This window comes from Electrophorus electricus, chromosome 3 (assembly GCF_013358815.1).
Source record: "Electrophorus electricus isolate fEleEle1 chromosome 3, fEleEle1.pri, whole genome shotgun sequence".
In the NCBI taxonomy this organism is placed as follows: domain Eukaryota; kingdom Metazoa; phylum Chordata; class Actinopteri; order Gymnotiformes; family Gymnotidae; genus Electrophorus; species Electrophorus electricus.
In genome coordinates, this window is record NC_049537.1 from 7,684,916 (window position 1) to 7,712,500 (window position 27,585).

A 27,585-nucleotide genomic window follows, 5' to 3' on the forward strand; every position below is an offset into this window, starting at 1 on the left:
ACTGGATTTTGCTTTAAACAGTCAGCTTCAGCATCAACAAATCACCCATATTCAGCAGACATTGGTCTTGCCCTAAGTGTCTTATTATTTTTGTTTTTCCTTTGACAGAATGTCAAAGTTCATTTAGACTGTACTGTTGTACTTAAAGGCTTCTTCTAGGCCTCTTCTTGGCATTTTGTCTAGCATCACTGATAAAATGAAAGTGCCCTTGTGAGACACAGTTAATGTTAGCAAAAGCATTTTACTGAGGCCTGCAATTGGGATGGAAGCAATTCTAGAAGCAGCCAGTGTTCTATTTAGGAGCCTGTGGCTCTCTACTGCTTCACTACATGTGTAGGTGCGGGCCAACCACACACTCATTTTAGATAACACCTTAATGGCGCCTCACAAGCTTCTGACTCAAAAGCAGTTGTTCGTGTGCGTGCATCCATTCGTGTGTGTGTGTGTGCGTGTGTGTGTTAATTTTACTTGCTCTGCTTATCAGGCACAGATGCTGGTGAGGTTCATGCACTTTTAATGACATTAGTTATGGTGGGCAATAGGGCATTTAAAAAAGAGCTAGCCTAGTAGCGCATTTTTAAAATGTGGTAAGCTCACATTTACTAGAAAGGCCAACTGCCAAATTAATTTTTAATTATTATTGATTTATGTTGTGATGGAATAGGATTTTTTAGTTACAAGGGAAAGGGTGATTTTATTATATCAGGGTGCTTTGCTTAACTGGACCTTTCAGTGAGAGAATGAATAATTACTAAAGCTCCCTCCTCTCCTTCACTTAGCTTGTCATCTGGAGACAAGACAGCTATTGAGGAAGAAATGTGTTTTCTCTCGATAGACTCTCCTGACAGGTGTCATTTATCAGATTGAGCACCTACCTGCCAAGCGGCAGATATGGAAAATCATTGTACTGGGAAGCTAGATGAGAAATTTTGTGTTGCTAAGGGTAGTTGAGTTAAGAGCGTAGCAGATAATAGACAGACTTATTTCAAAAACTGACACTTTGACAAGTGACTACTTTAGTATCAACAAACAGATACTCCTGTCAAGCTTCCAAATGCCCTCAGTCTTTTTATCAGAGAGAAATGTATTTTTGTATCTTTGTTGTGATGCTAAGTGTTTGATGTAAGCAAGTGATACATGAAGGAAGTTGTCACACACCAAATGGTAACCATTTACAGTATATATATATATATAAAAATGTGTGCATGTATGTCCAGTGATGGTTGGTGCTCTGTCCTGGTTTTAACCTCCTCCCCTTTCTCTGAAAAAAAAAAAATCAACCAACCAAACAAAAAAAACTATATTTGTAAAAAATGACCTTGAGTTTGAGAAAGGCACTATATAAAATGCAACTAACAATAATAATAATAATAATAATAATAATAATAATAATAATAATAATAATAATAATATGCAGTGAGCATGTAGTATCAAATAAGGTGACAATATTTGGAGTAGCCACTGCATGCTACATTTAATGGATCTGTGATATTGTAGTCTTAATACCATAAATCCATTAAACACAGAATTTTAAAAAACCACCCTCTCAACATTTCAATCAATTCATATACAGTAAGCATTTTGCTTCAGAATGTCATATCTCAAATGAGTGAACCACCTTGATAAGATCAGTAAATCAGGTTAGACAGTGGCCAGAGGTGCAGATGATGCTATCTATCACCAAATTATTTTCCAACAAACTTCACCAGCCACTCATGGAGCCCAGTCCAGCCACCAGCTGGGTGCTGGGCAAAAGAACACATGGGCCAGTAAAACTCTGAGGGGAAAACGGGGAATTCATTCCAGATACACGGCTGCAGGATTACCAATGAGATTTAAAAAAAAGGAATGCAGCTATAGTCTAGCAGTCACCTGTCAGACTGGAGTCTGCTTTCACTTAAGCACTCATCTTGACTGGATTCACCTGGAGGAGGTTTGGTAGGTTGAACATAATAAGTTAGAGAGGATGTGTGTAGTGCAGATGGGCAAATAAGAGAATAATACAATATATAACACTTATCTTGTGAAATGTACAGCAACACTGCATTTTAGTAATTAGGCTGCCAAAATGCTGTGAATAAATGCAAATTAATTGTGTTTGTTACTGCTAGTGGAGACCATGGATTTAGTTGGCATTGAAATTATATGGAGGCACTAAGATGGGCAGAACTCTGATAACTTGTGCTGGATCTCTGGATGGTTCTGATAAGGCCAGAGCAACAGAATGGACTGGGAAGGGAAACAAAGATGAAATGGTGAGATGGAGAACAGAAGAGTGTTTGTAAATATACATACAGCTTCAGCGTTGCTCTGTGGAGAGAGGAGAACCTTCCAGAAGGACAACCATTTCTGCAGCACTCCACCAATCAGGCCTGTATGGTAGAGTGGCTAGATGGAAGCCATTCCTCAGTAAAAGACGCAAGACAGCCTGCTTGGAGTTTGCCAAAAAGCACTCTTGAAGGACTCTTTGATGAAACAAAGATTTAACTCTTTGGCCTGAATGCCAAGCGTCATGTCTGGAGGAAACCATGCACTGCTCATCACCTGGCCAATACCATCCCTACAGTGAAGCATGGTGGTTGCAACATCAAGCTGTGGGGTTGTTTGTCAGCAGCAGGAACTGGGAGACTAGTCAGGGTCAAGGGAAAGATGAATGCAGCAATGTACAGAGACATCCTTGAAGAGAACCTGCTCCAGAGCACTCTGGACCTCAGGTTCATCTTCCAACAGGACAATGACCCTAAACACACAGCTAAGATAAGCTGGCTTTGGGACAACTCTGTGAATGTTCTTGAGTGGCCCAGCAGAGCCCAGACTTGAACCCGATTGAATATCTCTAGAGAGATCTGAAAATGGCTGTGCACCGACACTCCCCATCCAACCTGATGGAGCTTAAAAGGTTCTGCAAAGAAGAATGGGAGAACCTGCCCAAAAATAGGTGTGCCAAGCTTGTAGCATCATACTTAAAAGGACTTGAGGCTGTAATTGCTGCCAAAGGTGCTTCAATAAAGTTCAAGTTCAAGTTTGGTTTATTTGTCACATACATAGTCATACACAGTACAACACGCAGTGAAATGGTGGAGAGTGCTCTGTCCAAACTGAGGAAGAGAACCAGGGGTGCATAGAGAAAAAAATATATATATACAGATAAATATATATATTCTATGTATGTACAGAATATATTAACAATGTATGTACAATATATGTATATTATGATTATCTACACAATGTACAATGTATATGGTTGAGTATATATGTACACAATCTACAGAATGTACAGATCCATTGTATAGTACCATATCTACAAGTACAGAGCAAAGACTGTGAATACTTATGTACATGTGATTTTTTTTTTTTTTTTTTAATAAATTTGCAAAAATTCCAAACAAACCTTTTTCACTTTGTCATTATGGGGTATTGTGTGTAGAATTGAGAGAAAAAAATGAATTTAATCCATTTTGGAATAACATAACAAAATGTGTAAATAGTGAAGCAATATATATATATATATATATATATATATATATATATATATACACACACTGGACAATTTAGAGTGTCCTAACCTCCATGCTTTTAGACTGTGGGAGGAAACCAGAGACCCCTGAGGAAACAGGGAGAACATGGAAACTCCACCCAGATAGGGACTTGAACCCCTAGTGCTCAGAGGCAAACATGCTAACCACCAAGCCACCGTGCCCCCATATAGTCTGCCATTCACATATTTTTTAATTGCTGTGTGTACAAATGCTTTTCAGTGTAAAAACATGCAGTTTGTGTCAAAGACACAAAGACACTTATATAAAGACATTTGGCATGTTGATAATCTGGCAGATCTTGTCTATAAAATAAACCTGAGCTGTTATGGATATGGAATAATACTGGAGAATGGAAATTCAATATCTCTTGTCATTACCCTCAGAGTTTCCACAGTGCATTGATCCCCCAGTCAAAAGTTATCTATCCAGCAAGTGGGTGTTAAATCCCCTAGAACCACAGCATCAGGCAGCATCTCAGCACCCTGGATTTCCCAGGCAACAGAGCCTGGTTTGTTGACCTCCTTCTCCCATGGCATATAATGTTGGTCCTAAACTGGTGAACAGACAGGGATTGCTTGCCACGTCGCGACAGCAGTTGTGAAACAGTTTGGAAAGCAAAGGTTTGTGGGCAGTGGAGTGTGGCCAGACTCAGCATCAGCAAAAATGGGAAGCAAGACAGCTTGTTGGGGGCATGGTGTGTGGGTGGCCAGGTGCTTGTGCTGCCTACCACTCCACTTCTGCCGAGTATTAACCATGTACTGTGATGATCATGATGATGATGACGATGACCTGTGGTACTCACTAATTCCCTCATACATTCATATAATTGTTATCCATAATCCCTAGGATTTTAAACAGTGCAGTGAGAATTAGGTGCTGCTAAAATTCTTGAGGCAATGGGGGAAGCTGACCTTATCTACTTCCAGTTTCCTCTTCACCCTTCAGTTTAGAGTACAACTGAATAGAGGAGACTAGCTAGTAAAGTGAACAGAGAAGGGAGGAAAACATAACTAGCCTGAACAATACAGTACATTGGCTAAATGAAAAATACTAATACTCTCAATATGGACAATGGATTGTGGTAACATAATCCTCTAAAACATTTTGTTGTTCCAAATCTGCAGTAAAATCATCTAAGTTCAAACATTAATTTATTATAATTAACACACATGACCTGGTTTAGTATCTTCCTTCAAAACTTATTCTTTTTGTTGGTCAGTGTAGTTTCAATGAGCCAAGTATGTCTACATCAGATTTTGATTTCCTGACATTTCCAAATACACCATTTCTAAACATCTGGGTTTACTTTTTTATTAACTTTGTGTGATTATTCTCAATGATGCATTTGCATTTTTAACTTATAATATGGGAACCTGCCAAACAAGAGCTCTGAGCTCTGATCACCTGTACAATATGCAATGAAGAGCAGCCTACATTTGGAGCGCTGTCTGTGTGCATACTGATTATTAATGTCTGTTTTCTTACCTACCATCCTCACATGCCCTTGAATAATGAAGGTCTGATCATTTAATTGTTTGTAAATTGGCCATGCAGTATTCCATGTCTATCACATTTAAATTGGGTTTTGTGGTGATGTCATAATTGTCTTTTACTTATTGATGTGCACAAATGATACATGCAATTAGAGGAAAAAGGGACTATTAAAATAATTATAGAAAAAAGTAATGGAAGAAACAAGGTAAACAAAACATTTTGTTAGTGTGTAATAATGATAATTTCAAAAGCCTTTTTTTCAGTCTAGATCCAGTATAGTACACTTTTCATTGTCTTGAACTTGAGCTTTTTTATAATCACCAAAAAACTGCATGTTGCACATTCTAATTCAGAAAGCACAAAGAATCCATCTTCATTAGTTTCCGTGAGACACTATAATGCTATTTGATTATACACTCCATTAAAATCCAAAACAATAAAAGGGTGACAACTGATAAATGATTTCCCAACAGGACTGTGCTGCTGAAAATGAGCTTGTCATACCATAAAGGAGAGAGGCGTGTGTCTTTAATGGCGCCTGAAACATGGAGAGATCCTGAAATGGGAGCTGATGATGGCGTGCCTGCTCATATGTGGGATCCATTTGAATCTCAACACAATGCTCCATGCACATCAGGACTCAGGAGATGAGTCCATCAATACAGACCCTCCGATTTGGTGCGACAAATTTTATTCCCCTGTGGTACTACACATGACAAATTGGAATCATCAGTATGGGGGCCTTGGGTGTAGGTGCATTTGTGTTTTTCAAGAGTTTACACACAATGCAAATAGAGTGCAGGCCCAAAAATAGAGACACAACATGCAGGGACTAGATGACTCTCAGCTGTAAATGTTTGAAGATGTTGTCTTCAGAATGAAGCATCCCAGGCCTACGTGAATTGCTCTATATTTGTGCCTGGAATTAATGGAATGCCTGTTTGCGTATGCACATCTTTCTCCATTTTCCCTTATAAAACAGTGATAGTTAAATATCTAACTGAGATGAGTTGTGTTATTGAAAGGTGCAGGTTGGCTGCCCTCAATTCTTAGTAGATGGGAGTGGTGAGCTGGCATCATCTTTGAAGTACAAATAACTTGTCCCACGGTGTCATTGTATGTCTTCAATTTCCCCAAAAGATTGTCATGGTTAATAAATCCATTTTTTGGGAGATGGGAGATGCAGTTTGGCTAAAGAATAATTAATTTGTGAATGCAAGAAAATTAGTCTAAGAAGTCAGTGAGTCATGAAATAACCAGACTGCTATGTTTTACAGTAAATATTGTGAGGGCAGAAAAATTTGGCAGCTTTGTTTTTATCATGCCATTCTTGTCCTTAAATAATTTCTGCCTCTGGGTATTAAATTAGACTTACAGAGAGCAATCTGTGGACCACAATCCAGTACAGCCATGTTGTTCAGGTGGTTGTTAAGACTCTTCCCATTATCCAGAAACAATACTGAAACTGGAAAATAATGAGTATACTCACGAGTATGTCTAGGCTTTAATCAATTTCATGATGCTGTAGCTGATAAGTATATGTTTGTCATCACTTTTAGAGAACAATAGTATTAATAATGATGCAATGCAATCTAAACAGTGACACAATTTTGGTTGCTTTGGCTCTGTGTTCCAGGACAGGGGATTGATTACAAAATTAAACAATGACAACAGGATTAAAATGCAGGATTCCATCTTTAGTTCAAGAGTATTTACATCTGTACTGGGTGTGACAAATAGGAATCACAATCCTTCAGATGCCATATATACTTCCCTATTTCAGGGGACCATAAGTAATGGGAGAAGTTAACATAATCTTAAACAAGATTGTCACCTTTCCTGGTAAAGCACCACCATGTCTGAAATGCGGATGTTTTGCCTTCAGTCATGTTTCCAAGAAAAAGCATGCTGAATATAATTTTCTCTACATGGCATTCCCCCAAACAAGCGTTCCCTTTTTTTCTCCATACATGCTTCATTCTACTACTTTGGGAAATATTCCTTTTAATCTTCAACATGAACTTTGTCCAAAAACACTACAGGTTTTGTCAATGGACATTTTAGTTGTTAATCTGTCCTTATTGTATTTAAGCCATATTGTGGCAAAACCTTCCGAAGGCATGTCGGTTCTCTCAGTAACAGTGCTTGGCACACCCTGTTTGATGTATGTAATGTGTTTTTCATGTTTTGATATTATTCAGTATCCACTACTGTGATCTTCCACTTTCCACTACCACATTAGTTGTTTTTGCTAAGATCACCAGTGCTTTCTTGCTTCATAAGTATGTATGAAACAATTGCTTTTGATACACCTGCCATTCTGTCTCTGCCTGATTTATTTTTATGCTCTCAGGTAGTATGCTAAAGATGTACTGGCAACAGACAGATGTAGCTTGAGACCTAGAACATTTTATTAGCTCTCTTGTGCATGAACAAAAAATGCAGAAAAACACAAGAAGCCAAAAAAAACCAACTAAGCTGCCAACTTTTCAGTCACTTATTGTCCGCTGAAATGAGATGGATATGTATAAAGATTGAGTTCTACATGGTTCACCGTATAAACATGTAAATATCCTTGAATTAAAGATACATTTCTGCATTTGAACCTAATTGCCCTCACATAATTTTGAATACAGCAAGCAGGTGAATCAAAGCCAACAAAAATGGGCCCATGTCCAATTCCTTACACTCTGCTCAGTGTGTATGACAGGCTTCTATGGTTCAGTGCTTGCTGAACTAAATGTGTGGTGCAGAAGACTGCCCATTACATTTACTGAGGAAACCCTGCATAGGGCGGCTATGAAGTAACCAGCGAGTTATGAGGTAATGAAACAGCATGTTTTTATCATTAATTGAATATGGCAATTTTTACAAAGCAAACAAAAGTAACTTAATAACACCTTAATAAAATATTTACTTCCAATATGATGTAATTGCACATGATATTATGAGGATGTAATTAGGAAGTTAATGAGCATCTAAAATGTTAACATCCTTCTTTCCTGGTGCAGTCTGGGCCTCTGTCCATACTTCTCTATCTGAGTGTGATCAAAATTGTCTCTGTGTTTGTGTATTTGTGACTGGAATGGCCAGATTCCTCATGTAGTTAAAATACATTATGTTTTTTTTTCTTTTTCTAAAGTAATAGTGAAATACAGTTTTATTAGGTTGTGTTTATCTTATTATGTTTTAGATTATAATGGGTTTTTTTTATTCTGTCATGAAGAATGATTTGATTTGGGCTTGGTCCGATACAAAACTGTATTATATTTAATTTGTTTAATACAAAAATGTTAATTAAATTTAATTTAATACATTAATTTAAACATTGATATTTTTATGATAATTCTCTTTTATTGGTATACTACTAATTGTGAATCAAAGTTCTACCCAGATTGGCAAATATGTCATTTATAATCCAAATAAGTAAACTTGACTACCAAAGCAAGTAAAATCCAATTTTCTTTTTCATAAAAGTAAACTGGCTAAATGTGTCTCAAAAAGGGAGACTTGCTAATTAAATTTCAATCATTTAATCCCATCAACAACTTTCTGCTATCTAGAAAATTATTTTATATTTTCTCACTACCTGTGTGTCTTCCATTTTCTCTCAGGACAGCATGTCAGAGGCTGGAATAGCTTCTTAAGTCTGAGTTTGATCTCACAACTCTGCAGGGCAGACTGCCACTATCCCTGCATACAGCTATTCACAAAACACAGGCTCTACTCAAACCGGGGTACTGTGAGAACTGGGCCAAAAAACTAGCAAATGTGGTTTATAAAGAGGTATTCATCATAGATGACAAATGTTTAAAAACAGTGCAAATTCTAGTGCAAAGTGTATGGAAATCCTTTTTCTTACCATATTTATGGATGAAACTGGTCCAATGCTGTTTACGAAGATATCAACGTCGATAACAGTTGGTTTAACTGTAGGCAGAAAGAGGAGCTTTTGTCATACCTTAGCTGACACTGAACTAGCTGACATCAAAATCATTAAACATGGTCATAAGTTTTATTATACTATTTCAGCTATGCAGCTGTTAATAGGTTAATACTATTAGTACCTAGTCATAAGCTTTGGGTCATTTTCTGTCCCTCTATATCAGTGTACTAATTTAGTAATCCTTTAACTAAATATTACAATCAAGTATGTTTTATTGTTGAAGGAATTTGTTGTATATGGGCCGTCATATAAATTAATTACTTCCTTGACAGAAGATGAGTAATGCTCAAACAATATACTTAATACAACAATCACAGAGTACTGCAAAACGACTGCAAATGTTAATCATAACAGAGAAGTTCAAATCTACACAGTGAAAGGACATGGGTAGTACATTTAAATGCTACAATGGTGTTATTATCACCAACTCTGATTCAAAGAAGCAGCCGCCCATTTCCTGTGTGCCATCCTAAAACCACAGTTATCTGAATATGGCAACAAACAGAAAGAGGAAATGAGAATCAGAAAGGCAAACACCTAGAATGCAAATGTTGTCTGAAACTACAGGAAGCCCTGTCATCCTACAAACCAAGTATACTATCCTCAAGTGTCCAGGTAGTGTTAGTTTCATTGGGTCTGGCTTCCCTCTTACAGCTGTCACAACTGATTTTGAATGATCACAAGGTCCAGGACCATATGCTAATATCCATTAGCATTACTAGGTGACCCTTAATTACAGGAGATTAAAAGTATGCCAACATTTAACATACAGGTCTTGCAATGAAGGACTATAGAGTCATTTATATAAATATTGCCTATCATAGGAAGCTAATTGCTTTCGTTCAGGGATGGTATCTATGCACTCTAAAGAATAGAAAGGTCGTATTTACTGATCCCAGTTCCAGTAGCACTACAGCATTTAATCTTCTATTCTAGAATCATTGTGAATGATTTTAATTGTCCCCTGCACAAGCACACAATGACAATGATCAACATGTTAATCACTGGCTTAATTGTCAACAGAGCTGAAAAGCTTGGGGTGCTTGTGAAATTTAAAAGGACTAAAGGTAGGAAAAAAGCCAGTGGAGTTGAGAGGAGTCGGGTATAAGCAAAAGGTTTGTCGGACAACCCTCTGTTAGTATGCTATTCTCCGCTGAAGAACTTAGAAGGCTGGCAGGTGAAGTGTGTCTTCTGAGAGGCCTGTGTGAGGGTGATAATTTTTTAAAGCATATCAGATACTGAAAAAAAACAGTCATCAAAAAAAAAGCAATTTTATCTCTTAAATGAAAATTTATTTAAATATTCAATTTATTTGTTTATTTATTTATTTTGTATTGTTCACTTTGTTAACAGATTATGTGTAATCTGAGGCAGTATTTTGCCATACCTATCTCACCATTTTAGTCCAACACCTTCTGTTTATCAGGATAGTCGTAGGGCTGTTGATCCTTCACAAATAAAGCATGGCGGGACAGTGTCAGTATTCTTGGTTCAAATAAAAAAGGAATCAAATAAGTGCTGTTTCATGATCTTGGCACCTGAGCATTTACATTTATGGAATTAACTGATACTTTTTTCCAAAACAACTTACACTTATGACAGAATTCAATTTGAGCAATTGAGGGATTGAGCAACAGCATCAACTTGGCAGTGGTAGGGCCTAAACTGGCAACCTTCTGATTAGAAGTCAAGTACCTTAACCACCAAGCTACCCCTGCCCATGGTACTGAACAAGCCCCATCCTGGGTGATTTGGGAAAGCCTTACACCTCCTTACCCCCCCCCCCCTTCCGTTTCTCCATGCTGGCCTCATTCCTCCCAGTGAAGCATGCTGCACACTACCTGAGGCATTTCTCTCTCTCTCTCTCTCTCTCTCTCTCTCTCTCTCGCTCTCACACACACACACACACACACACACACACACACACACACACACACACACATATACACGAGTGATGTTTTCAGCCTCCCTCCTAACTTCCCAAATACCTGATCTGCTGAGTGTGTGTCAAAATATAAATTGTGTCAGTATCAACATGGCACAGCATGTATTTATTTATTGACTTATTTATTTATCTACTTACTTATATTCTTTTTTTCTGATTTATTTACTTGTTTTTGTTCTAAGAACCAAATAAAGGAATAGAGCCAAAGTCCTGCCATTACTTTCACATTAACTGACCAACATTATAGGAATTACTGTCATTAATTCAGCCAACAGCAATGTTGAGAAAGACAGTCAGAACAAGCCCTTGTCTTGTTGATCAAATAACTGAGATGAGCACTATTTTAAACTAAAATGCTCAAAAGGTTTGCCAAGCCATGATGATTCTACACCTGTCCTAATTCAGTCCATGTCAAGCCGTAATATTACAAAGATAATGGAGATAATATTACAGAGATAATGGGTATAAGAAGCACCAAGCACCAAGCTGCTTGAAACAAATAAGGTCGAATGGCTGTAAGAGCATAGTTCACTCTCTCTCACGCTCTCACTGTCTAATCCAAATGCTCCTGCATCTCACAGCTACAAATCCCATGGGGCAGAATACAGCTGGAGCAAGCCTACACTGGCTCCTATTCATCAAGGTTCCTTTTCAGCCATCTAACTCCATGCTCAGTCAAGCTCTAATACCCTGGGGGAAACAGCGATACCCTGGCTAGTGTTTATATATATATATAATGGTAATCTGGTTTAGTAAGGTGAACAGGTGTTCTCTGTTTGAGGTGTGTGGGCATATTCTGACAGAGCCCAGCTAGCCAGCAGGGCTTGGATCTGGCCAGATGCCTCTGGTAACTCCCACACATGCAGGTGATTGAGCAGGGGAGTGATGTAGCAGGGATAACAGAGATTAGAGGACTGGCCTGTGTTTCAGAGCTGTGAGCAAAAAGGAAAAACAGAAATAGGCAAATGATCTGAAAGAATGGGTGTGGGGAGGCATAGGTAGGGTTAGGTTTACAACCTTAACATGTTCTGATACAACCAGGACATAGGGGCATAGATGGAGGCGGCTATGGCCCAGCATGCTACAAGTTCAAAAAGGATGAGATTACACAGAGACAAAAAAAATAAGCAAGGAGAGAGAAAACAGAATAATATAAGAGGGCTGGGGGTAGGAGTGAAGAGTCGACAGCAGAGGGTAGTAGGATGTCAATGGAAGTGAAAAGAGAAGAATCTTTGTAGGAGAGCAGACACAACAGCAGACCAAGCACCTTCGGAGTACATTACTTTATTGGTCCTCTGCCCTGCATCTACACCAGTGCTTCTGCTACTTACAAAGACACACTGGAGAATGTCTGTAGGATTCACCATGCATATTTATTTTGGATTATTGTATTTCAACCCCTCTGGACTGCTTGAAGATGTATTCATCCTGCAGTGAATGCAGTCCAGGTGTTTGTGAGGCTGGCACATATTGAATAACGCTGTACTATATATTGAACAAAATTTGAGGAATGGTGCTGTGGTGATGATGGGCTTTCTTTTCTTTTTTCTTGTGGTTAAACAAATTATAACTGACATACTGCAAAAAATGTTGTCTTATAATTTCACAGCTTTCTAATTGTGTTGTGCTGCACTTTGCTCTGAAAGCGGGCAGTTGCTTGCTAGGCAGGGAGTGGCGTGTGCCTGGCATGTGCCTGGCATGTTTGCAAACCGAGGACGAGATTCAACTCCATAATGGTTATAAATTCATAAGACATCAGAGACCTCACAGGGCGGCCACACGAGAGGAGGCAATCAAGGCAGGGGCATTTTGTTTGTGAGGTGGCCCTGTCAGAGAACTGTGATAGGACCATTTTTTTCATTCAGCAGAGACATCATCATGGAGGAGAAGCAAATTTACATGAATTAACCCTCCTGGTCTAATGATGAGGACCTGGCAGAGTACCACTTATTCCTCACACTATGTGCACTTTGCTAGAGATCAGTTAATGTACAAACCCAACTATCCACAATTAGCATAAATATGTTAATTAATATGGAAACAACAGACAAACTGAAGGCACACAGTGATAATATGTATGACCTCATAAACAGCATTGAGACTCTCTAAATGCAGACCTGTAATCTCAATAATAATGTGACCATTTGGGGAAAAATATACTTGCATATGTCCATAAGGTGAGTGGACCGTAGCAGTCAACCGTGTACTCTTCATTTAAATGGATTATGTATGCAAGAGGGTTACTTCAGGGTGCGCTGACCATAAAACGACTTATTACAGTACATATGAATAGTTCTAGAAAACAAATGGTTCTAAGATAATGACCACAAGGATTTTACATCCATTTAATAAAATGATTACAGAGGACTACAAAGTGCTAAATTATTCAGTGGTTGGAAAGTTATTTTCCAGCTATAGTAGCAAGACCTTCGTAGTTCATTCAGAATTGTAATGTGAGATAGCATTGTTGACACTACCTTTAATCTGTATATAGCAAGAGGGGAGGAGACTGTGGAATGTCTGCCTGAGGCTCAGTATAAAGTCATCAGTTATCATCAGCTATTACTTTAATGAAAAATCTATTTAACTATTTTTAAAAATAAGATCTGTAATGTTTTGATACATGTCGCAAGATGTACTTTCACTCTAAAAGCAATTATTTAAACAATGCTAGATCTGCATTGTCTAAGTCCAGTCAGGCACAAAAGAGTACTGTAATTGTTTATTCCATGCTAGGGGATTTTGCTGTATACAATATTGGTGGGGTTAAGTGAAGACTACATCTCCCCACTGAAGACATGCCTAGTGGAATAATTACATGGCCATATTGGGGCTAGCAGAGAGTAATGACATGGAACAATAAGTGAGGTATGACCGCATGCCACTCCTGGAGCCCAGAGCCTGCTAGAAGTGCTGCTCCTTTCATTTTCCTGTCCTCATCAGAGTCATACTTAGTGGAGACTAATGAGAGATACAGACGGCATGTTCCATTTCCTTTTGTTTCTTTATTTAATACATTTTCTACCACGGCATTCTCCTCTCCCTTTCCTCATCCTCAGCATTGCTGCTGTACCGTATGCTTTCTGAATTGGTAGAATGGCTTGTTTTTATAGTTCTCATCTCTATATCCAAGTATTTCTGCCTTTCCCTAGTAGCAAAATGAGGAAGGGACAAAAATGAACTGACAGGCAAATTCATTTGCAATTTTGGGCTGGAACCATATCCAGAGATTGCTAGGACAAATTGGTGGATTACTCCTCCATTTCCCCCAAGCTGTAGCTTTGGCCAGAGCACAGAGACACTGGGCTTCACACTGCAACCTCATCAACAGCTTGTGAAATATCCTTCACCTGCTGGAGCTTATTGGCCTAAAGATGGAATCTTTGGCAAATGTGAGACGATGCCAGCATTAGATAATGATACAAGTTTTCTGTCTTCCAGAAGGTTAACAGATCATTGTCACATCTTCATGCAGTTTCATCCCTAATAGCTAATCACCACATGACCAACCACCATGTGCCAATCAGCCTTGCCTGAATATTAATTCTACTCACCAGGCTCCCCCTAATTACTTTCTTATATAAATCTATTCCTGTCATTCCTCACTAATTATTTTTTCCCTAGTGGCTTCATTCTGAGTCTTCTTTAGTACTCCTGGAGCCTCTGGTTCCCTTTTTTGCATGTTTGTTGTCTTCTGATTTTTATATTTGTGATTTTGTACCTCTGCAAAGAGGAGTAGCCCCAGCTACAGGGGCTTGGGTCATGTTTACTTGTTAATTACAACTCTTAGAAGATTCAACCCTGGGGAGTGAATGGTTCCATTAGAAAAGTGCAATGCACCTCCAGGGATACGCTCATGTACCTACTTATTAACCTTCAGGAGCCCATGGTAGGAAATGGCAGGAGGAAGGAGTTTGCTATTTCTCAGTGAATGTTTTGCCTGCAGGCAGTGTGAATTTCCAATAAAAGTGTAGAAGGGGGATTTTGTTTTGGGTTTTTTTTTGTCTGCTAAACATACCCATACATTGTGCAAGACACGGAAAACATCCTCTCAGCATATTTCTCTATAAGACAGCAATTGATGCATTCATATGTTGCACAAAGAATAAGATATGCTGATAGACTAATGTTTTTTTTGTTTATATAAGGCTGCGTATATTTCCCAGATGAATAGAGAGATACAAATGGAGGGATTGTAGTCCTAACCAGTCATACAAACAAAAACCATCATAGGTGAAAAGGTCCATTTAAAAAGGTTGCTACAGCTAACCTAAACTCTATTACTGCAGTGTGGAGATGCCCTCCAGTGGGGTCTTACTTCACCACACTGGAATTCTTTTTCTTTATTAAAAAATGCTATGTTCTGTGTTTCTGCAGTTCTGTGTTTTTGTGTTTGTGTTTGTCTTTGTGAGTGTGAATGAACCTAGTCTGTGTCTGTGCTCTGTGTTTTCAGATACAATAACAAAGAACCACCAGCTTTATATGTTTTCTGATAATTTAACTTTTTAATCCTCATAGTAGTGTTTTTGAAGAATAAACAATGCAAATTCCAGCCTCCAGTTGCTCTGAGACAGCTGAGGATTTCTGCTCTCATCCAATTTTAATACTGAGTAGAGGCTGCATTGATCTAAATATGCTACAGTATGGGACTTTATTATACCCTGGGTTTCTGGGATTCTCTTTAAATATTCTGTATTATTTATAAACTGCGGCTGGGATTCCCAGGTGCAAGGAACTTCCTTGTTATTCTTTGGTTTAAGTGTGACAGGCTGTAAAGGACCATAAATTATAAGTATGATCAGAAGCATGCAGAGGGCCATACATAGACTGTTGAAAAGGCACTGATGCTGAGCCAGACCTGCTAAGAATAGGTGTCAGAAATCGTCAGGAAATTATTGTGTTGGCCGCCAGCACTAATTGTGTATCAACTGATTTATCTAACCTAAACCCCAGGGCCAAGAAATAGCTTATCAGTCTTTAGATCACAAGCCACATTACCTAAAGGAACTATCATAATTTAACACTGCGGCTAAAACAAGAGTGTCTATGCTCAATTCCATAAACATGACAGTATCTAAAATAATCAAATATCATGCAATTTTGAGTTTTAGCAGTTTGTAATGATTTGTGAGAATGAGACCACCAGTTTCACAGAATATACTTTACTCATTTCCGCAATTGTGTGTAGGTATTGTAACTAAGCTATATAATCAGTTTGGCTGTTAAAGTGAATGAAACTCCATGTTCAATACATTATGGTACAGACCAGATATAGAGATGCCAAATAATGAGAAAAAGACATGGCTGAGCTGGGGTGTGATTTTTAAATTAAATCGTCTCAGCACGCATGTTACCGGCCATCTGTCAACCTCTGCTTCTGCAATGGTGTTGCTGGAGGAGACAAAGAACCCCTTCTGGGGAGGAGGTGCTGAAACACAGCACATACTGCAGAGGTGCCCATTTTCCAGTATGCACCATCGAGGGGCCTTGCTGTGGGTGTGCTAGGGCAAGGGGCTGTTCCCTGCTCCGGGAGAGAGAGGAGCTGATCTGTGACCAGATAACGACATGTCAGAGGAGACATTTATGTCCTAATCGCTCTGTATTGATGTACCCCATTGAGACATATGTGAGGTATTAAACAGGGTGACATGCACATGATATAGGCCAGTGTAGCCAACAAGTAATCATCTTCTCTCTCTCTCTGTCCTCTAAATCATACTTTCTTCCATCTTTCTCACATCTACTCTGTGGATTTCTGATCTAGTCTTTTTCCCCCATTCCCATTTTATGCTCTCTTCCCTTTCAGGTCATGCACTGCCCCCTGATCTTTTGTCATTTCTCATTGAGTAATAGTATAGTATAGTAATAGTAATAGCCTCTCCTCTACAGTCCAGACCAATAAGAGTTCTGAGGCTAATTTTAACATAAAATTAGCTTCTGTTGCAAGTCAGCAACATCAGTATGCAAAGATCTCCAACATATCTGAAACATTTCTATTTTTTAAACTTGCATGTTTTGAACTACTGTTTATATGCTGTTTTATGCTACAAGGAGCTATAAGTTCTGTTATTCAGGGGCCAAACCTTTCTTATTTTCCAATAAGAAAAATAGTTAGTTCAAGCCATAGGAGATGCAACTCAATCCCAAAACTCAAAGCCTAATCCCAATAGAACTCAACTCAGAAATGGATAGCAACTAGTTGTAAGCAGTGCAATGATAAAAATGAACCGCCTTTATCAGGTATGCAAGGTAGAGAACCAAATTGAAGCATTTCCTTATTGGCAGAGAAAGGGGAAAGCATGAATTCAGCCCTAGTCAATTAGCTTGACATGTACTGGCAATGAAGCCACTTACATACTAAAATGGTGGCCATAGGCATAGTTGTGCCTAACTAGTGTGTATCATATCACACTGTCCTTGTCATGGCAAGTTACTTCATTATTCCCATAGAGGAAAATTAAAAGCCTGGGCAGACACAGGCTGTGATAACAACTCACACAGCGTTTGAGGAGGTGTGGTTTAGCATCAGATAGCACAGGGAAGGGGTGGGCGCATGGAGGGCCTGGGCATCTGGCTGACTGAGCACACCTGCTCCGTCTTCTCTCTGCCTACTTAAACACCCTGTTTTCCCACAGAAGGTACTGGAGAACTGAGATGAGATAAAGGATAAGTGGGCTTGCAAGACTGCAACAGCTGGTAAGCCTAAAGGGTGGACCAGCTGGTTTTGTTTATATGTGCCTGATACTTTGTTGATATTCTCTGGTCCACTAAAAAAAGAGCAAAATGCTACTTTTCTCACTTCCTGTGTTCACCTTTACTCCCAAAATTAACATTTCTACAGTATTATACAGGCTTACAAACCAAACTTTACATAGGAATAAGAATAAATGACTGAAATAGTCAGCCTCTCAGGTTGTAATGGCAATGTTTTTCTAATCATATTTCATGTCACATTTATGAGTCTCTGTATCTATACAAATTTACAATAACAACCTTGCATTCCAGAAGGTTCAGAATGGGGGTGCTGGTCCCATGGCTTCTCTTATGCCATTTCTGGATGCTCAGTGTATCTGATTGTGCTTACCTTGTCTTGTTAATCAGGTCCCTCAGATTACTTCACACCTGCTGCATTAGGGGAGATTACTCTGCTAAATAAACTGCGACTACATAGAAAGATCATCAGAGTGGCTATCACGCTGGAACCCAAATGGCTCTGGATTAATGAGGCTGGACCCAGACTCACTTTTGCCACTGCTGTGGCTCTGTGGCTGTGTATGGGCTCATTAGGGAATGAAATGTCAAGGGTTTCTGAAATATTCAAAGGCTGGGGCTGATATTCATGCCAAGACCCAGAAAATGTGTTCAGTAGGGATGGAGACAGCAATAATGTAATCCAGGTGGCATGGCAAGGTGCCACTAAGACTCTTGGAAGTCATTCACTGACAAGCCGCTCAGGCCTTAAGAGAGAAGAGTACATAATGAAGACCAGGCTCAGGGTGACCACTCAGTTATTGGAACAGAACCCAGGTAAAGCGAACAGAAAGGGTGAGAGAGGAAGAGAGTTAGGAAGAAGTATTAGTCATCAGTTTTGGGGAAGTGTAAGTAGCCCTCTATTTGTTATAGTTTAAGAATACTTATCTTCATTTTCTCTTATGTTTTACATTCTGGATTATAGACAGTTGGCATAAGTGCTGGGTTAGGCATCTGAATAAATTCACATAGCTATTGCTAGGCTGCCCTAGAATTGATGAGGGGTAGTGGGTCCTAAGGAATGGAGTTTAGAAACCCATGTTGGGAAAGTATTAATTAAGAGGGAATATAACTGAAAGATCTAGAGAAAAAAAGAACAGAAAACTGTAAAAAAACAAAAAAACAAAACAGGGAATTAAATCAGGCTTATCCAGGAAAGCACGATCAACTCATATTTGCTAATCTCTCTTCCATATTCTATCCAGGAGGTAGCCAAAGCATCATTACAGCACATTCAGTTTGGAACTTGGGGTCCTGAATCTGGAGTATGCTGATGAGATGAGTACAGCTTGATTGCTTGTCTGTTTTTACCTGTAGTTACATCTGAAATTATAGTCATTGTGCAAAAAACTGTTTCTAAACAAGCTCCAATAAACTTTTTTTTTAAGAAAAAAGGAAAATGTCATGAAACACATCTTTGTAGAAAACCATGTAAATATTACTGTTAGCTATGATAATAAATAAATGCCTATTTGAACTATCCTCTGGCAATATCATCAATCTCCACTAGAGTCCACTAGCTGACAGTATTCTTTTGGAATATTTTGGCCTATAATTTATGAAAGAAAACCAGTTCTTCCAGTTATTCCTTTGACCTAAAATTGCTTGGTGGTAGTGCAGTGACCATGCTTATAATTGCAATCCATTTAAATCCCTTTTGCAATTTCACAAAGTATTGCAGAGGCCACTATTACAATTTTAGCTCTTTGTATAGCACTATAAAGGCCCGTGGAGTGCCATCTGAAACGAGACTCTCAGTCAACAGCAGCAGAGGTGCAATTGACTATGGCAGCTCGCGGCATTGAATTCGATCTGCCTGCTCCATGTGCTGCAACCACCTGATAAAAATCCAAACAATGGTGTAAGGATTACACCAGCGAGCAGCTGCCCAGTAAAGCTCACACACGTTATGCAGGTTATTCAGCCCAAGTTCGCATCTGAGGACAATAGGAGTTAAGCACACTGAAGTACACAGCTGGGTAAGAGCTCACGGCAGACTCAGTTCTGAGCACAATGCCCAGGTCTTGGCTTTAAAATCACAGTGCAGGAAAGCACAGGGAATATAGAGAAGCACAGTTGTGCTTCCACATTACAAATCCAGCCTCACAAAAAACAGATCCTACAGAAATAAAGAACATCTCATAGAGATATAGACAGGAGGTGGGTACCTGCTTATGGGCAGTACTTTGTTTGCACAGGCAGAACTTTATGGCTTGAATTACTATTTCATCATCCACTCACTCATTTGGGAAAGAGGACTATAAGATCATAAAATCTGCAATCCTTAAATGATAAAACCCAACATTGCCTAGCATGTCCAGATACCCTTATATAACTGCAAACATTCTGTACACATAAAGTGTACACTAGCACATAAAGTGCTAGAATATCACTTTTTGTCCTCATGTTATTTTCCTCCCATCATGCGGTGAGCACAAGTGATTATTCCTAAAATGAAACACAATGTCCATTTCATATAAAGTTTTCCCGGGGGGTTGCGAAGTTTAGTGAAAAATTGCATTTCAGGTATGGTAGTGCATGAAGTGAGCTGTGAGCTCTGTCTGTGCAGAGATGGAACCTGGCACGCAGGCTCATACAACCTCTGAGGGGAGTGAGTGCCTGTGAATTGCAGCAGCTACACCTACTTCCTAAAGGAAGGAGAATCTTTGCTCCACTGAGCGACCGATAGAAAACAGATGTTTTGTCCATTTCAGTTCTTAGTTTGGTAGACTACTCTAGCATGAAGTCTGAGGGCAGTATGATCCTCTTCTGCCAGCCACAGCCACTGGGAAAGTATAGTCCAGCTAAGTAAGGATGTGCAAAGGTGGTGCAGTGTAGGTCATTAAAAAAACATCCATAGTGTGGAGGACAGTGGAATAAACAGAGAAGACAGGGCACAGCTGAGTGGCAGTGCTGCACTGAGTGGCAGTGCTGCACTAGAGTGTGTATAGCAGGAGAACTGAGTGGCCGGATAGAACAGCTGAAGATTTTAGTACGGCTGCACCTTGTGCCTTCGAAATGTAGATGACCCATCTCTGACACTTCATAGCAGATGCATGGTGTAGAGCACAAAGGTGTTGCATTTTTTCAAGAATAAGTGAATGGGAACCTCTGTGAATGTGTACATGACTTGCCACTCTGCACTGTGCCTTCAGGAAGCAGTGATGGAGGGCAGAGGGTGCGTGAGAGAGAGAGAGAGTGAAAGAGAGAGAGAGAGGGAAAGATGTGGGAGCATGGGAGAGGAAATTGGAGCAGTATTTATGTTAGAGATTGGTGGTGCACCTGCACTTGCCTGTGAAAATCAAATCTCTTGGTTCTGGCTGACTGGTTCACAATGCACACACATATGCACCACATACACATGCACACATGTGCATGTGCACACACACACCTTGTGGTTTGGTAGGTGATGAAACAGAAGCTGCTATTACTGGTGACAAGATGGAGACTGGAGGTTGATCCTCAGACCATGAACAACACTTTGAGGGTCCACACACACATTTTTTGCCCACTGTCTCCAACTCTTATGGGGCTTGTTTACAGTACCTCCTTTTATCTCATACATCTTTCCCAATCCCTATAAACCCGATTGCTAAGTTTCTAGTCACAACTATGTGCCCTCCCCACCATTTGCTCTTATTTCTTTTCATCTCCCATTCAACTATGTCTCATATAACGAAGCGAAGACTCCTGACTATAGCATACCAACAGCTTATAATGAATGGCTCTTCAGTGAGCCAGTCTATGAGCATGCAATAAGTGAAATGACTCTCTGGCCCACATCCCTGTAGAGGGCAGCTAGATTGTTCTGATCTTTCTGATGCCAGTCTGCCACTAGCCATATACAGTCTGGTCCTTGAGGGAAACTCACACTGACATCCATGAGTCAACCCCTAATTCCAGTGTGTCCTGCATCACCTTTGATTAGCCTTCCTAGATCCTATTACCTGGGCTTTGGAATTCCCCATAATGATTTCACCTATTTGTACTGCATGGATTGTGGTAGCGAAGAGGTGAATGAAGAGAAGGGCCGACCCACTTTGAAAGATTTGACCTTCTCAGAGCATCTCAAAAGCATGTGAGCTGTCTCTTTGGAGAATCAGGCTTTTGGCACTGTAGTCAGCACCATGCCAACAGCAACAGTGCTCACACCCACACACAGGATATGGCCTACAAGGAACAGGACCATGCCACCATCCAGGAGTCAGAGGATAAAGAGGTGGGGTTTAAAGCCATGCTGGAACAGCTCAAGAAACAGCAAGAGAAGGCACAGGTGCATGCACACACATACACACATGCACACACACACGCATGCACACACACACCACACACATGCACACACACACGCATGCACGCACAGCACACGCACCGCACGCACGCACGCACGCACACACACACACACACACACACACACACACACACACACACACACACACACCTTGAGCCTTCACTGCCATTTTATCAGCTGTTCTTTCAAGCTGAGTACAGTGCTCCCCTGTGGAAAGTCTGTTTACATTTAAAAATAAATCATGTGATGTCTAAGAAAGACATCCAAACCATTATGTTTATGAACATATGAGCTCAAGTTTAGACATCACTTTGATACTATCATTCATCATACAATTGGCTTTCTATAATACAAAAAGAAAGCTGAGAAAAGCTACTACCTACTATGTATTTAACACAAAACATCTGTAAAACCCACTTTGTGTATCATCACAGTGCTAAGTTTTGATTCGATGCCTAATTTAAACTAGGCATAATTATTTTATATGATGCTCTCTATTTCATGACCTGACATTAGTATCTTCATCAGCTCTCCAAAACCCTCATTAATGGTTCCTCCATGTGATTGCACCTATACACTTCCTTTAGTACACCAGTAATGTTCATGTTTTTATTACCTGTAGCTCAGTAATGTAAGAGCAACATCCACCAAAAGCTTTTAAAAGATAACCTTGTTACTGCCTGATTAAGGTTACTTCAGATGGGGACTTTGTGCTTTGAGCTACAAACCAAAAATGAAAAACAAATGCAACAGACAAATGTTTAAGAGAGCCCTTTGAAGCTAATGGCTAAAAGTCAATAATGAGAAATACATTACCACCAGTGTGGCAGAGGAGACCATGGGTCAATTCACAAGCAAAATGGAGCCTAATAAAGAAGCAAATCTGCACTGCATCACTCAGGGCCCTGAGCCCTGTGAGCCTCACAGATGGGCTCTGGAAAGGCTCATATCTCCTAATTCACTGCAATACACACACTGCCATCAGCTTACTAATATTTTATCAAATTTAACCATGTTTAGCACAGATATTAAATAAACCCTAAACATATGCTTTCAAGGGAAAAACAAGAACATAATAAATAAACTCAAATGTAATTTTCAAAATTAGCATGAGGAGAACAGCAGAATGTATCAGAGATTTACTTGGATAAAAATCGCTTGTGAGGTACCTGAAACATGCTGACAAATTTCAGCTAGCTGTAATATTTCCATTTGGTAGATGATCATATCCAGAGAAATGTACATATATTTCAGTATGACTGTGAGTTCTCTGGGAGTCAAACCTGTGACCTTAATGTTCGAGACATCTTGCTGTACTTGTCAGCTGTGCCAGGTGAGGTACCAGAACTGATTTACATATATAGTTTTCTATATTGTAGGTTAAAATGACTTCTTATTTCTTTGAGAAATTGCAACTGTGAAAGAGCTTGTGATTATATCTGAAAGTATACATGGATTATTTTCAATATACATTAGACTTCTGTGCCAATGCTTTAAAGAAATTATAATAATGAATACTGAATGTTGTGAGCCTTATTTTTCATGATATGACATTATATGTGGTCATTTTGATCATCTCATAGGTAAAAAATTCCAAAAGTAGTTTTTTCCTTTCTGAAAAAAAAAACCCAGGGCTGGTAAATTGTCTTTTTTTTCACCTTCATGGAGCTAAGATATACACTACAGTATGGTATGAGCAAAATATAGCTTATAAAAATCATTTACAACAGACTCCTAAATCTAACAAAAAACATAACTTCTATAAGCACAAAGTGGTGAGTTCCAATGTAGAGGCTTTACCTAGGCTGAAACAAACTGTTGCTTTTACTTTTTAGCTTTGACCAAACTGAGCTTCAACTTTGAGTGTCATAGCCATAGCTGGATACTCAAAAAGGTTCTCAAGTGCAGCATTCTCCACTGACATTTAAAGGCTTTACAGGTAGAGCAAGGAGACTGACAGGAAGCCAGACAGATCTCACACTCACAATGTTGTAGGAAATGGAGAAAGAGAGAAAGTCAGAGAAAGTGTGTGAGAGAGAGAGAACCCAGCTGTATGGAGTATATTAGAAACCCTTTCATTTACCGACTGTGCACTTCAGTTGACAGCTTAGAGACTGAGATGCGTCCATCAGTCTGTGTCCCCCAGTTTCCAGGGACTAAGAGTGGAAGACATTTTTTTAGAAACTCTCTGCTTCACTAGCTAGCAGTCATCACATATACCACAATGCTATCCAAAGACATCCTTTATTATTTTGTAACAATATTCCTATTGACAGACTTGGCTGCTGTGTGAAAAACAAACATCATTTCACAGCAAGGTGGATGCAAGGCAAAATGCTTGATTTGTGTTGGTTGTTATAAATGAAGATGTATGTTTGAGTGTGCATGTATGTATGTGTGGGTCTACATAGTATGACTTTCAGAAATCGGACATATAAAGCTGAGATATCACTTTGAGATTCCATCATGCACTAGTTCTCCAAAGCTGAGAAGAATATGTCATTTTAAATAAGCATTTTCTAACATTGTGATTTCTCAAATACCTCAAAACCAATAATGCACAATGTAATACTGTGATGCTACAAAACCAATAACAGAGCAGACACATCTGCCAAGTAAGGAGTTGTGGTATTTGTGGTATTACTGTAGTGATATCTAACATCTAAGTACACTGGGAACTGTTTGAATTTCAGATTGAGATCCATTTTACATTTGACTGAACTGGAAATACGTATAACCTTGTCTCAAACTCACTTCTAATCTGGTTTATAATTTTGGCTTCAACATATGAACACAGACATACTAGAGCTTTAATTTTGAACAAATTTACTGGATCTTACAATTCTGCTTGCACGGAATACTTCTGGATTTTCTTCAGATCATTTTAAACTGACTACAAGGTGGATAAATAGATAAGGTTTATGCTTAGTCTAAGAATTTGAATATGCGTGTATCTTTTAAATGACCTAAAAATACTTCTGTAAAAAACAATGTATATACATAAAACAAGCATAAAAAGGCTGATATGCTTTAGTTCCATTTTAGATAACGTATATGCAGTACATGATCTTAATCTTAGTTTCGCCTTTTCGTGCCTTTTTACTAAATGTAAACGCACAGGTTCCGATTCTGACTCAATGTCGCGCTGAGTGTGGTTCAGCACCTTGGACAGCGTCAGAGTCCTGTAGCCGAGTTTTCTGAAAGCCACTCACCTCCAATATCAGGACGAAGTTTCTTATCATACTCCTTCAGTAAGTTGTTCAATATTTGCGTTGCATCTGTCTCATGGGATCTGGGGGCCAACATTTGATTGACAGTAACATCGTCGTACTCCTCCTCTTCAGACGCAATTGTTTGAGAACTACAGGGATAACAGGTGTCTCTGCGTTATTCAAATAAAGGACCCCGGCTATTAAGGCTGCACTAATCAATTATAAATCTAAGTCACATATGTTTGGATTGCTTTCAGTGTTTACATAGTTATTTTGTATCTATTATTTCACATCCTGGAATAGTGTAAATGTATAATAACCTATGTCTAAGCGATGTGTTTTAGCCGAATTATTTTGTGAGAACCCTTGACAGAATAAATATCCAACATTATTATATAATTTACGGTGTTAAATATACCACTTTAGTATATTTTTATTCATAAACGGTAAATAATTTCACTGTATTACAAAGCTGGAACATTATTTTATAAAGATTCTGACATAAATAAACACTGATTACGTGTGCGGTTAAGATCATACGGAGAAAACTAAAACACTCCCTTTTGTGCATCACATCAAATAGGGAAGTACTGCAAAAAATCAGGCACTTAATCGACACAGCATCGCACGCCACCTAACCGGTTACTAGGGTAACATGCCACCCTCTTCCTTTTAAGACAAAACTGTTCGGATTTCTGTCTCACATGTGATTTAAATACGGACTACACTACCCTGAGTCTATATGCAGTCAGTACGCTACAGAAGAAGAATAACACCTTAACGGAAAACGCACGCAAATTTGTCGATGACACTTCAAGGCGAAAAAAAGTGGCGTAAGAAGTCATTAGGAAAATAACCAATGGAGATAAAACGGAAGAAATGCAGGCTAAAGGATCGCCCAAAAACGGCGTATTAGTAACTTCTAAAATCATTTAAAAACTTTACAGCCAGCTATTAACCTAAAGTGGTCTCATACATTGTCATCAACGCGGGGTTGGTCATACAAGTAAGGCATACAGTCAACATGCTAACGTTTTGGACATTTTATGTGTATGAACACCCTGAATTGGAATTATTATGAGATTAATTACACTTACCATGCACGGAACACAGAGAGAAGCAAGAAGTAGACCAAAAATTTGGTTGACATGTTTAGGTGAGTTGAATTCCGTTTTGAACGCAACATGGAGCGGGGGCAGCGCGGAGATTCTGGCAAGAAAGGAAAAAAAGTGACAGGGCTTCAAGCCTCCTTCCTTTCCTACTAAGACGCCTGATTAAACCCGAAGTGAATACTTTATATCCCCGCAGGAAGTCGAAATGACCCCTCAGTATGATCCGGTGCTTAAAATTCACTTACAAAAGCAATTAATTGTATTAAATAATAAAGCAGCCCTTCCTCCTCCTTGAAGTTCCCTACCTTCGACTGCACTAACAGACGTACAGACATACTGACGTTCACGCAGGCAGGGCGCAAACTCCTGAAGTGGACACCTTCAAAACCTTGGAGCATTCGTTAGAAGCCCCCTTTCTTCAAATTACGTCATGCAAACTGAAGATGTTTCTGAGATATGCATTGGTGAAACTTGAAAATAACTTCTAATATTACCCATTACCCTACGTCTATGCAAACGAAATATTCCAGGTGTGCCTACACGTGTCATTGTGTTTAATAAAGCTCGTATTACCGTCGACGCCACGGTTGGTATGGGATTTTTTTAATTTTCTTGTATAATAGCGAGTCATATCTTTAATTTTAACTTGCACTAATCGCGGTCCAGTGAACAAACATTGTAATGTGATGCAGAAAATACTACTGTGCAGCATAGAACATGCAATCAGCTTGAATTGTAATTACTTCATTGTAAATTAGTAATGCAAGGCTACTTACCCGTACTTTGGGAAGTACCACGACAGAGATACATTTAAAACATTCTTCGCGTGACTTGCCCCATTGACCAAATATTCCAGTGTCGGAAACAATCCACATCTAAACATTCATTCTTAAAACTGTAGGTAAACGTGCCCCCATTAGGCAAGAGAGTACAATTAGCTGCTTTTTCTTTGTCATTTTCTTCTAGTTCAAATGCATAGCAGTGATGCACACTTTACTACCCAGAACCTTATAAACTCTTAAACGTTGTGTTTCTGTAAATGCATGCGTCTGTTTTGCTCGGGATGAACAGATGCATGTGTCACATAGGCGATATAACATTTTAGAGCTAGAAAGCAGCGCGGACAGCTCCTGCTCGCCCACGCACTCGCACGAAGTAACTGCGAGACTTAAGCTCCCCATTCGACGAATCTGATCCATGAGTGGAACAGACCCGTTAAATCACCACAAATACAAGATATAACTTAAAAATAGATCAAAACAAAAACAAAAGTAGGGTGGTATTCCTTGTTTATTAAAC

General features: G+C 39.2%; 1 protein-coding gene across 1 annotated transcript in view; it reads right to left on the bottom strand.

Annotated features, from left to right (window-relative positions):
* LOC113574570 (gamma-aminobutyric acid type A receptor subunit gamma3) overlaps window positions 1-27,139 on the bottom strand; it is an 81,174-nt gene extending 54,035 nt beyond the window's left edge. Inside the window, exons 1-4 of the mRNA XM_027005574.2 lie at window positions 27,063-27,139; window positions 26,272-26,383; window positions 25,175-25,323; window positions 8,896-8,963 (exon numbers count right to left, since the gene is read on the bottom strand). Of these exons, the coding sequence (XP_026861375.2) occupies window positions 8,896-8,963; window positions 25,175-25,323; window positions 26,272-26,383; window positions 27,063-27,096 (363 nt within the window). The 5' untranslated portion in view covers window positions 27,097-27,139. The remainder of the gene's footprint in view (window positions 1-8,895; window positions 8,964-25,174; window positions 25,324-26,271; window positions 26,384-27,062) is intronic.
* Between the last annotated feature and the right edge of the window lie 446 nt (window positions 27,140-27,585).